We start from the raw sequence: 13,134 nt of genomic DNA, 5'->3' as shown, positions 1-13,134 counted from the left end.
CATTATTTTTTTACATATTTAAATTCTTTCATTTGTATATTTCCGTATTTACTCATTTAATACATGTATTTTTCATCCGTGTATGATAATAAGGCGACGTGGCTACGCCTTCATTCATATATGTTAATAAGAGGGCGTGACTACGCTTTTCAGCCAAAGAGTGTCGCAGTTTCTCCCTCAAGAACGCGCATCATCAGCATCACCCGACAGCAGCAGCAGGAGGAGGAGGAGGAGGCGAGCATCCTTCATGATTCTGCATTAAAGCCGCACTCTATATCAACAAACACCGGGCCTTAACGGATCCAACCGTGAACACCACTCATTAAATCATGGATAATTCCGGCAAAGAGAAGGAAGCCATGCAGCTGATGGCAGAGGCGGATAAAAAAGTCAAATCATCGGGTTCATTTCTCGGAGGGATGTTCGGGTGAGACAGTAATGATGCTGGTCACGATCTGACATTCAAAGACATCCAATGACCTGCAGTATTTTCAAATAGCATATGCCTAGATAATGAAATTAGCTTATTATATGCGCATTTTATACCTTAGCACGTATAAAAATGAGCTGTATCCATCCTTGCATTTCTCAATATGTCCAATGTCAAATATGTGGCGACATACACACTGCTTTGTATTGTATAGGCCTAAATCTTTAACTGAACTATTCCTTATGAAATTGCATGTAATGAAAGAAATGTTGATGTTTTCACAGGGGAAATCATAAGGTTGAGGATGCATGTGAAATGTATGCCAGAGCTGCCAACATGTTCAAGATGGCCAAAAACTGGAGTGGTATGCATACATCATTTTATAATTTATTTGCAAAGTGGTAGATTATTTCACTAAATTATTAATATTCTGTAATGCTGTTGGAGTATTATTAGATATTCACTCTGAAGCATGATTTGAGTGTGCTCGAGTTCATTATAACTGCAGTAACCTGATGTGTATTTTAGCGTTCACCCTGCTTCTGAAGAGTTCTGTCATTATTGTCAGTGATCTAAAGATTGATGTGTTTCGCTGCTGTAGCTGCTGGCAGTGCTTTCTGCCAAGCTGCAAGACTTCACATGCAGATGCAGAACAAACTGGACTCGGCCACCAGCTTTGTTGATGCTGGAAATGCTTATAAGAAGGCAGATCCTCAAGGTGAGAGTTTTGTGCAGTATAATTGAAACCTTAATCATTAAAAACAAAACAAAAAAACAGCAATTTTCATGTTCCAATCAGGGTGATCGTCAACTAAAACCATAAAAAAATATTAACTGAAATAAAGTAAAGTAAAACTTATTTCGTACATTTCTCATTTTCATTTAGTTTAACTTGAAGTACTAAAATAACTAAAACTGAAACAATATAGAGATAAACTAAAAAATGACAAAAACATACAGCAACAACAACGGTAAAATTTCCAGGTCTATTGTAGTTATTAAAGAGGTCCTTGATTGTGATTTCACTTTTTTAACTTTAGTTAGTGTGTAATGTTGCTGTTTGATCATAAACAACATCTGCAAAGTTACGACACTCAAAGTTCAATGCAAAGGGAGATATTTTCTGTTTAAGGACTACAACAAATGGCTGGTAGGGACTACAATAAGCTTCTTCCCGGGTTAGTGACATCACTAACCGTAAAATTTACATAAACTCCGCCTCCGAGAACACTCAACAAAGGGGGCGGGGCCATGTTGGGCTGCTTTAGAGAAGAGGAAGAGTTGTTGTAGTAGAGTGTTGTTGTCATGCCGTCATTTTACGCCGGACTGCTTCACAAACGAGGGTCAATTCAACACAAAAGATGAACATGACGGCACATGCTAGTGGATGAGTTGAATCAACTCCACAGCAACTACATCAATTTATCCACTAACCATTCAGAAACGTCCAGTTTCATTCTAAAAGTTGTAACTTCTTCCTGAGTCTCTCCATCAGTGTCGACTCCGGTTTGAACAATGTAAGGCTGAACACTGTTACTGACAATCTTCATTTTGGCTGCGTGAGATTCTCCAGCTTTGTTGTTGTTGAGCTGTTAAAGCTCCGCCCTCTTCTGGAAAGGGGGCGGGAGCAGCAGCTCATTTGCATTCAAAGCGACGGTGTGTTTTTGCTCACACCCAAATGGGGCAAATTTGACAAGCTATAATAAATGATCTGTGGGGGATTTTCAGCTGAAACTTCACAGACACATTCTGGAGACACCAGAGACTTATATTACATCTTGTGAAAGGGGCATACTGAATTAGTTTAGTTATAGGTCCCCTTTAAACTATTTAAAAAAAACTATTTAAAAATGTATTCACTCTTATTTGTATGTCTAATATGTTCCAAAAACACAAAACGTTTCTTGTCTCGTCACATTCAGTTATGAATTACATTAATCATATCATATTAATCAAATAATAGCATGTTTGATTCAAAATGGCGAAATTTCATAAAAAAGTTTGCATCACTGTATATTACTGTCAGTCGCTGAACATTTCAACCATAAAATAGTTGTCAAATATTAAATGTTTAGCTACTATCGCCACATACTCTTTCACTGCTAAAACGAATGCATTGCATTGGAATTTGCACTAGTCTAATGTGAACGGTAAGCCCCGCCTTCTTTGATTTGATTGGCCAGATCACTCATTCTGACAGTGACGAGCACTATTAGACCGCTGAGGCAGACCAAAATGTAACTTTTAAAACTTTTTTTTGTCATCCTAACAACAAACAGAGCGATGCATATGGAGTACAGCAGAGCAGCATCAATAATATCAAATATTGGGGACAATTTGGCCATTTCTAATTATTGGGGAGGACCCGTCCCCCTTAATGTCTATGGTTTTTAAGGCCCTGTTTCATTGTGTTTTGGTTCTGTTTTCCTTGTTTCTGGTTTGCCTGTTTTACCAAGTAAGTCTCCTTGGTTGTTATTAGTTCTGTGCACCTGTTTCTGTTCAGTTGATTACTCTTCCTTGTATTTAAGCCCTCAGTTTCCTTTGTTTCATTGTCTGGTATTGTTTACATTTATTTCCTGAGCTGTGATTCTCCTATGTGTTCCTAGTGGTATTTACTATTAAAGACTTCTTTTGTTATCCTTTGGATCATGCACTTACTACAGCCTACACAGCACCTGACAATAATAGTATAATAGTGATATTAAAACAACAGTGGTTTCAATAAACAATCTAATTTCTAAAGCTTGTAACATGTCTATACATGTATGTTGCTTGATTTAATGTTTGATTGGATGAGATTATGAGCAAAGATGATTTCATTTTGTTCTCTTCTGTTTTTAATGAATCACACAGAGGCTATCAACTGTTTAAACGCAGCCATCGATATTTATACAGACATGGTAAGACACTGGGACTTTGCATCCTGCACATATTGATGCATTTTCTGTGGCTTGTTAACCTAAATATGCCTGTTTACTGAGCATGTGAATGTTATATAACATTTAATCTCTGATTTGTATGTGTGATTGACAGGGAAGGTTCACGATTGCTGCAAAGCATCACATGACTATTGCAGAGATCTATGAATCCGAGCTAGTGGATATTGAAAAGGTGCCAATTGCCTTTAAACATCTATTAGATGCAGTCTTGTGCGTCATTTCCCAAAAAAATGCTTTTGAAGGTCAATGTAACCATCCTGTATGTTGCGATGTCGTTTTAGACCATTGCACACTATGAGCAGGCTGCAGATTATTACAAAGGCGAAGAGTCAAACAGGTTTGTGTTTTCATTGTTTGTCATTGTATGTCATTTTCTTCTGTGTAAATTTTATTAAAATGTCATTCAATATTTATAATTATCTTTCATTTCCTTTCATTGTGGGTTGTAAATGCTCATTTATATTGCTTGATGTATTCTCGTTAAGCTCTGCTAATAAGTGTCTGCTGAAGGTGGGCTCGTACAGCGCTCAGCTCGAGCAATATCCCAAAGCCATCGAGATCTTTGAGCAGGTCAGTGGGACAGACTCAACCGCTCTTTTATTAGTAGTAATTTATTTATTATATTTTATAAAATTATATAGGCCTATTATATATTGTTCTTTTTTTTTTTTTTTTTTTTTTTTTTTTTTACAAAAAATGTAAATGTAAAAATAAATGTATTATTATTATTATTAAATATATTTTTGATTTATTTTTTATCTAACAGTATAGTAGCAAAATCAACATAATAAATATTTTCCAAATATTTTTTAATCATATTTTTTTAACTTTAATGAACAGTATAAATTGGGTCTTTATAGAGCTGCACGATTAATTGTTAAAAGATTATGATCTTGATTCAGACACCCACACGATCTGATTCCTAAATGACAATGATTCAGCTATTAAACCTTTGACAAGTTTATAGTTCAGATATAAACACTGATGTCACCTTTTGAAAGTAACTTGATGCTTCAAATATATATTGTATCAATTACATTGTTACACCAGTAGGTGGCGACAAGTGACTGTTAAAAAATGTGTTTGTCAGTGAATCATTCATTCAAGAGATTGAAAAATGCTGATTCATCCAGTGTTGAAGCAAGTGAAGTCTTTGTGAGTGAGTCATTGAATCATCAATTGAAGAGATTTGTTAAAAAAATGCTGATTCATCCAGTAATGAAAAAAGTTAAGTCTTTAGGCTTGTTCAAGATGCATTGGCGTTGCACAGACCGATCGGCGTATGATATCATAGTACTGCAAGAGCGATTCAAAAGCATAAGGAGTCATTTGCTCTTGCGGTATTTTGACGTCATACAGCAATCAGTCTGTGCAAGCCGAACAAGCCTTTTATGAGTGAGTCATTGAATCATTTATTCAAGATATTCATTCAAGAACGCTGAATCATTCAGTAATGAAACAAGTGAAATCTCATCAGTGAGTCATTGAATCATTAATTTAAGAGATTCGTTAAACAAAGCGCTGATTAATCCAGTAATGAAACAAGTGAAGTCTTTATGAGTGAGTCATTGAATCATTAATTCAAGAGATTTGTTCAGAAACTTTGATTCATCCAGTAATGAAACAAGTGAAGTCTTTAGGCTTGTTTGAGATGCATCGGCACTGCACAGACTGATCGGCATATGATATCAAAGTACCACGAGAGCGATTCAAAAGCATAAGGAATCGTATGCTCTCCGAACGCTCTTGCGGTAGTTTGATGTCATACACCAATCAGTGCAGTGCCACTTCAAGTCAAACAAGCCTTTTATGAGTGAGTCATTGAATCATTCATTCAAGAGATTTGTTCAAAAACACTGATTCATCCAGTAATGAAACAAATTAAGTCTTTATGAATGAGTCATTGAATCATTCATTCTAACTTTGGATTTGGACATGTCTTGATGCCTTCCTACCTTGGAATGTGTCCTCTGAAGGCAGCATTTTAAAGCTTTCGGACGTATGCCAATATCTCATAATGAGTTTTTGAGTCCGTGTGTACAGTAAATTAGTTTTTACAATATGTTGGGGAAATGAGAGTGAGAAAGAGAAGTAAATTGCCTTCAGTACAGGGACAGATGATATGAGAGGTAGAGAAGTGGTTTAGTAACCAACAGGTTGAAAGTTTAAATCGCAGAAATATCAATTCATGTAACATCAATATTTTTGTCTTTAAGTCTGATTGCTCCAGGAGGGAGCAAAATGTCTGCTAAAAAAGAATAATAATAATAACAAGATCTATGGAGCATGTAACATTATTGATACAGAGTCATATTTATTATAAAGGCTTGTTTAGGTAGAGAAGGCATGCAGTGTAAATCTAATCATATCCTTCTCCCCTCTGTAAATGAACAGCTTCTGGTCTCTTCACATTCAGGTTGCCACCAGCACAATGGACAACCCTCTGCTGAAATACAACGCTAAGGAGTACTTCTGGAAAGCTGCTCTGTGCCACTTCATCGTGGATGAATTAAACGCAAAGGTCAGTCATTGGTAATTTGCTGTATAAAGTGTTTAGGCTATTGTTATTTAATTCAATTATTGTAGTCTCTTATAGTAACTTTATCTTTCGTAGTAATCACATTTATTTATCTCGCTCTTTATACAATACAGATTGTTTCAAATCAGCTTTATAATAAAACAGGAAAATAAGTGTATTTTATATAAAATATATATTTTACAAAACATGTTTTAATCTAAAACTGCAAGAAAATACAAGTACAAGTCATGTTCTATATTTTAGGTTGATATCTCAAAAAATTAGCTTTCAGTAAGATTTTGTTTGGGCGCAGTACCAAATATTTCCACTAGATGACATCCAAGCTCCATTGGTGACCATATAATGTTCCTTCATTTCCATATATGGTTTGAGTGATCTAAATCATATATTTTCATAAATATGAAGTAGACATCCTGTTCAGAAGTAGTATGGGCAGTTTGGCAGTATCTGATTTTAATTCAACCTCTAAAAAACACATAAAAGATGTGGAAAGAACACAGGTATGCGCCGCCGCATCACAAATAGAGAATCTAATGTTTTTTCTTTATATTTAAAATATTTGTAGACCTTTTTTTCTTAAAGCTGCAGTCCGCGATTTTTTGGTTAATAAAACCCTCTAGTGGTTAATAAACAGAACTGCAGAGTTCAGTAATTATGAAACAAGTTCATTTCAGCTCTACAGTAGGCAATATTATTCAGCTCAAGTCATGGTCTTAAAGGGATAGTTCACCCAAAAATGAAAATGCTGTCATTATTTATTCACCCTGCAGTTGTTCCAAACTTGTATGAGTTTGTTTCTTCTGCTGAACACAAAAGTTGTTTGTTAGATGGACCCATTGACTTCCATAGTATTTTTGTTTTCATACTATGGAAGTCATTGGGGCCCTGGGCCTGTTTGGTTACTCGTATTCTTAAAAATATCTTCTTTTGTGTGAAGAAAGAAATTCATGGGACAATTCTTGGAACAACTGCAGGGTGAGGAAATGATCATTTATGGGTGAACTATCCCTTTAAGCTTGTTGATATTGCAGTTGTCTTGGCTCACACTGACTCCTAGTGGCATTCATGCAGTATTTTCAGTCAACATTTTCAGTCAGCAATGTCATTGTAGAAATATGCTGTTCCCAGTCAGCCGTGATTAATTCAGTTGTTGCTCCTGACATGTAAATGTTCTGTTTGTTTTCCTTCAGCTTGCGATTGAAAAGTATGAAGGGATGTTTCCTGCATTCTCTGATTCAAGAGAATGTAAGCTGTTGAAAGTAAGTACAATTGTTTAATTTATTTAGCAATGGAGCGCTGCAGTGATGACATATTTTTGTTGGCCAACTAGTTAGTCATCATCACAGTGGTTTCCTCGACAAAAACCTAATAGGATTTTTCCATTGGCTTTTGGATTATTGTTGAAAATAAGCTCTGTGAACAAAGGTCTATGATTCTTATCATTATTTAACAGACCTCATTTCAGGCATTTAACCAAATCCCACTTCATTTGAGATGATGGAACCTGAATTTCTAAAACTAGTGTCTGGGTTTTGGCCTGCAAATATATGTAATCCCTGCATCACTCTATTGTAAATAGAAAATGTTTAAGGCAATCAGTTAGTATGTGGCTGTCATATTTTGCAGTATTGCACTGATAATTTTGTTTTCCTGTACAGAAACTACTGGAGGCTCATGAGGAGCAGAACTGCGAGGCGTTCACTGAAGCCGTGAGTTTATAACCTCTCAAATGCCCGTGGCTTTGGATGATCATACTGTACACTCTTAAAAATAAAGCTTCTTTATTGGCATTTATGATTTCATGAGGAACATTTAACATCTGGAAACTTTCCATTGCGCAAAAGGTTCTTTATCCAGCTTATTCCTGAGGAGTCTACTGTGTTTTGAATTATGGGTGGCACTTCTGGTTTGGGGAACCTCCATTCAAAAAGACTGAAACGAATCATTAAATCATAGGGTTGCACTACAAATAAAGCTTATCCGTCAGATTAACTGAATGAGCTGTCAGTTTTCCTTCATGTTTTATTTTCAGACATCATGAGAATAACATAACACTTGGTATTTTAACGTGACGTTATAAGAACAATATCTTTGCAAGAGCTGTATTCTTTTCCTCTTGATTATTTTATTTTTTTCCCTCTGCAATCCGCTGTAATAGTATGAAAAAGGACAACATATCCTGCACATTTGTGGTCTGTTCTTCCGATTTAATTTACCATATATCCCATTAATAATTCACTAGAATGCACAAAGAATCTTTAGTTTCTCTCCTCAAATCCTCAACGTCTCTTTCCAGGTTTGTTTTCACAGGTAAATACATTTAAGGCACCGTATGTTACATAATACAGATATATATTAGTACAGTAATATTTAACCTGTCCGTTATTTCTGCAGAAATAATAGCGCTTTTGGGATAATTCATTGTCTGTTCAAAGTACCTTTTATACTTTTAAATGTCTTTTTAATGTTGGATGGTTAAAGGGTGAGTAGAAAAATGTAATCTCATTGTACCCAGTTTAAACGTATTATTGTGTTCAAAGAGCGAGTCTTTCACTGATTGTTTACAGCTTAACAGAAGTTACACCCATAATTTGCGCAAAGCATTATGGGGCGTAGGAATAAGGTGGATACGTTTTTCAGATTATTCAAATTCTTCACAGAAAAAAAGTGAAAATTTATTTTAAAAAAAAGGTTATTTTAAGAACTGATCACTGAAAGTTCTTTGGGGAAGCAAAAAATGGTTCTTCTATGGCGTTTCTGCAAAAACAACCTTTTGGAACCTTCGTTTTTAAGAGTATACAGTATACGGGACACCGGGGCTAGTTGTCACACAGGGACTGAGACAAAAGTCCAGATACACAAATGCTTGTTTTGCTTCGTACTTTTATTTGAAATATCCTTTTAAAAAATATGGTGATACTGATATTTTTGTTACATTTTACACATTGTTTACACATTGTGTTTATTATTTTGTCTTGCATAATAGATTTAATTTTGCTGAAAAGGTTCATGTCTACACAGAAATTAACTTTCTTGAGAAATAATTGAGAAAAAGGTGTGACAGCTAGCCCTTATGTCATTTATATTTATGCATTTGTTAGACATGCATTGCATTCATGATTGCATCTGTTCATGCTGTGAAATATATGTGTAGAATATCAATCATAATCAGGAGTTTTCACTCATCACCTCCAGGTGAAGGAGTTTGATTCGATCTCTCGTCTCGACCAATGGCAGACCACCATGTTGCTGCGTATCAAGAAGACCATCCAGGGTGACGCCGGTGACCTGAAGTGATGCGTCCTGGACAAATACTGTGGCATAATATCTAGTTTAATTTCTTACCGTATCGTGTGTGTGTGTGTGTGACAATCTGGTTGAACATTTCTGTAGTGACACTAGCTCAAATATCAGCCGTTTCTTGGAAAGTTCAGGGGGAACTTGCATTGCAATTGCAGAAAATAGAGGTATATACAATATTAATGTGGATAATTCTCTCATGGAAGGCATTTCTCTATCCCTTTACTTCTCCATGAGGAAATCTTTACCGTACACTCTTGTTTGTACTTGTGTGTGGCATGCGAGACCCGTAGAGCTGTTCTCTTTCTAATGTTCACCTCAGTGTTGTCACTGGCATTGTCATGCATGATAAATGTGTAAAGTGTGTTTATGTGCTGTAGAATATCAGGATTTTGTGAGTGCACTTTATTTCAGACTTCATCATCTGTCTGTAAACACATCGCCTTTGCTCACTTTAACCGTTTTTGTGCCATTGGCCTCAGAAAAGCTTCCTGGCGTTGTCTTTGTCGATATGGCGGTGTCAGTTCTGTCGGAGTATTTGCTTTAGTGGTTGAATTAAGCGTCGTTCATGTTTCATAATCAGTAGAATAGTGTCTCTTGCTCACTAATGAGTGATTTTTCACAGTGTGATATTACTGAAAGCCTTGATTCTCTAATGCAGATCATGTTGAATATGTACTTGTAAGTTTCTTATGTATTATTTGTAATTTTATGTTTAATTGGTTGTCGTTTCACATGGATACGGGGCATTGGTTGTTATGGGCATTCAGACCTTATGAATTATTATTTTAGTTGAAGTGCTTCTTTTTGTGTTTTGAAGTTCTTTACACTGTTGTTGAGACTTTAATGAAGAATAAACAGCTTTACTCTTTGTGTCAGTAATAAAATGATGTTGATTGAATGCTTTATCTAATATGTTATATGACTGACAGGGAATCAGAAATGTATGTTAAAATGTACTTTAAAATAGGCAAGTCTTATTGAGACATTTTATTAAATGTTCTAACTATTTATTCAAAGAGAAATGAATAAATGATCATCCACATCATGTCTGAAGTTTATGGTCATTTTATATTCATAATCATGCAAATTCAATTGAACTTTCAAATGCTGTATGCAGATCTATTTTTATAGTGAATAATGAAGAAATATAATTTAACAATATCATTCATTTTTGCTATATTTTATAGATCATGAGTCCTTACAGCAAGAATGAGACTGCAAAATATATTTATAGATAAAATGGTAACAGTTCAACAAGGTTTCATTTGTTTACATTAATGCTTTAGCTAATATGAATAGCTATGCAGATGCAGAAACAAACAGGTGAGGAAATACTGGTTATTGCAGATGATGGATGATGAAATAATAATGAAAGTCTTTATGCTGGTTGGAGAGTGAACTGTTGGAGGACATGACTCATGATCAGTAGTATTTTGGTGGAGCATGGACTGCAGGTAAGGATCACAGGAGTGGAGAAAATGCAAGGGAGATCTGTTCCACACTCAGGAGCGGAAGGTGGTGTTAATTCACCTATTATGCTGGTTGCCAGCCGCCGTAAAAAAGTATAAAAGAATGCGAGGGAGGTTCACAGTTAAGTTTACGTTGCTGGAGAAAAAAAAATTCTCAGGCACAGAAAATCAGGAGATCGCCGTAATGGGTCCGTTTCCTTTTTCAAGGCTAAACAGTGATTGAACTGAGGTGTGTGTTTATATGTGGTGGTTGATGATGTGTGCTGATGAGTGACAGGTGTTGAGATTTGAACTCTGGTGATTGTTGAGTGGTGGTGAAACGTCTCGGGTTACATCTGTAAGCCTGGTTCCCTGAATAGGGAACGAGACACTGCGTCGAGATGCGGTGGGAATGCCTCTGCGTGATTATGTCGTGAAGCACATGTGTAAACTGTCCAATAGCGTGACGGAACGTCATAGGCGGGTGATGTCACAGACAAGGAACCTATAAAGCATACCCAGAACAAAGAACGCTAGGTTCTGATTGGATGAAGCAAGGCGCTCTCAGGCATGCAGGGAGTATGGCAGGGAGATGCAGCGTCTCGTTCCCTATTCAGGGAACCAGGGTTACAGGCCCGAGACGTTCCCTTTCACGGAGAACAGAAGACAGAAGACCCCAGAGTGGAGCCAAGATCCAGGTTATAGAACCTGACGAAGGTGTGAGGTGAGGACCCTGCAATGCACCCTACTACATTGCAAATGTCCTGCAGGGAGACCCCAGAGATCAAAGCTTTAGAAGCAGCAATACTCCTGGTTGAACGAGCTTGGACGGCCAAAGGAGAAGGCTATCTGGAGGACTCATAAGCACCCACTTGCTCATTCTCTGCTTAGATGCAGGACACCCTCTCCTGGGTGACCCGAAACAAACAAAGAGTTGATCTGTCTTACGCCACAGGGCAGCTCTGTGGACATGAGCATCTAACGCCCGAACCGGGCAGAGCAGATTGAATTTTTCCTGATCTGGAGTAGAAAAAGGTAGAGGGCAGAAAGTCTGCAGCATGATAGGACCTACAGGATTAGTAGGGACTTTGGGCACATAACCCGGTCTTGGGTGAAGAAAGGCTTTAAGTATGCCTGGATCAAATTCCAGACATGATGGAGCAACCGAAAGGGCATGTAAGTCTCCAATTCTTTTAAGAGAAGAAATGGCCAGAAGAAAGATGGTTTTCAGACTGAAGAACTTTTCAGGAACCTCTTCCAGGGGTTCGAAAGGAGCCGGGGTCAGACCCTCTAGTACAATGGCTAGATCCCAAGCTGGTGTTCTCGTGCGATGAACAGACCTCAGCCTCAATGTGCCATGAAGAAATCGTGTAACCAACGGATTCCTCCCAACAGATGTACAATCAATGTGTGAATGATAAGCAGAAATAGCTGCAACATACACTTTTAAGAAGCGTTAGAAGCGTTTTTGCAAGAACTCAAGTATAGGACCCACAGTGCAAACAGCCGGGTCTAAAGGAACCAGGAACCAAGGCTTTTTCCACATGACTAAGGCACGAAGGCATCACCACATGACCTTGATCATGCGAAAAGGATTTCCCCTTGGGGAGAACCCCTTGGTCCTGAGCCAACACTGTAAAGGTCTTGTGTACAGTAGGCCAAAAGGAATCACATTGGACGCTGCTGCCATGGGACCTAACAGTCTCTGGAACTGTTTTACAGTGAGTGACTGGCCTAGTTTTACCGCATTCACAGCTGAGAGAACTGAAGCAATACGGACAGGCGACAGCTGAGCTCGCATGACCTTTGAGTCCCACACCACGACTAGAAAAGTGGTTGTCTGAGATGGAACAAGCACACTCTTTTTGGCGTTGAACCTGAACCCCAAACTTCTCATATGGGTGAGAACTGCATCTCGATGTTGAACCTCCATGCTCTCGGACTGAGCTAGAATCAACCAATCGTCGATATAATTTATTACGCGAATGCCCTGGAGTCTCAGAAGAGCCAGAGCTGCATCCACGCACTTTGTGAAGGTGCAGGGTGATAAACCTAGGCCGAACGGAAGAACCCGATATTGGTATGCTTCGCCCCTGAAAGCAAACCTCAGGAACTTCCAGTGTTGAGGATGGATGGATACATGGAAGTACGCGTCCTTGAGATTGATTGTCACAAACCAATCCTCGGACTGGATTTGTGACACAATCTGTTTGAGTGTAAGCATCTTGAACTTTATTTTCTGCATTGTGTGATTCAGAACACGCAGATCTAAGATGGGAAACAACCCTCCATCCTTCTTCAGAACAATGAAGTATCGGCTGTAAAACCCTGACAGCTTGTTGGGTGGGGAGACCTGTTCTATAGCCCCTTTTTTAAGAGAGTCAGAACTTCTTGTTCCATAACCAGAGACTGCTCTGGGTTTACTACAGTAGATAGAACCCTGTTGAATCTGGGTAGGCGGAGCTCGAACTGTAT

General features: G+C 37.7%; 1 protein-coding gene across 1 annotated transcript; it reads left to right on the top strand.

The window, feature by feature from the left end:
* The first annotated feature begins 47 nt into the window (after positions 1–47).
* On the top strand, positions 48–10,256 carry napba (N-ethylmaleimide-sensitive factor attachment protein, beta a). The gene is made up of 11 exons (XM_048192201.1): positions 48–427; positions 715–794; positions 1,032–1,148; positions 3,284–3,330; positions 3,464–3,541; positions 3,651–3,706; positions 3,855–3,939; positions 5,786–5,890; positions 7,099–7,167; positions 7,567–7,617; positions 9,104–10,256. Exons 1-11 carry the CDS (start codon positions 330–332, stop codon positions 9,203–9,205), a joined length of 888 nt encoding a protein of 295 aa, XP_048048158.1. The 5' UTR covers positions 48–329; the 3' UTR covers positions 9,206–10,256.
* Positions 10,257–13,134: the final 2,878 nt, after the last annotated feature.

Source organism: Megalobrama amblycephala, linkage group LG5 (assembly GCF_018812025.1).
Source record: "Megalobrama amblycephala isolate DHTTF-2021 linkage group LG5, ASM1881202v1, whole genome shotgun sequence".
Taxonomy (NCBI): domain Eukaryota; kingdom Metazoa; phylum Chordata; class Actinopteri; order Cypriniformes; family Xenocyprididae; genus Megalobrama; species Megalobrama amblycephala.
This window is presented reverse-complemented; position numbering and strand designations above follow the sequence as displayed.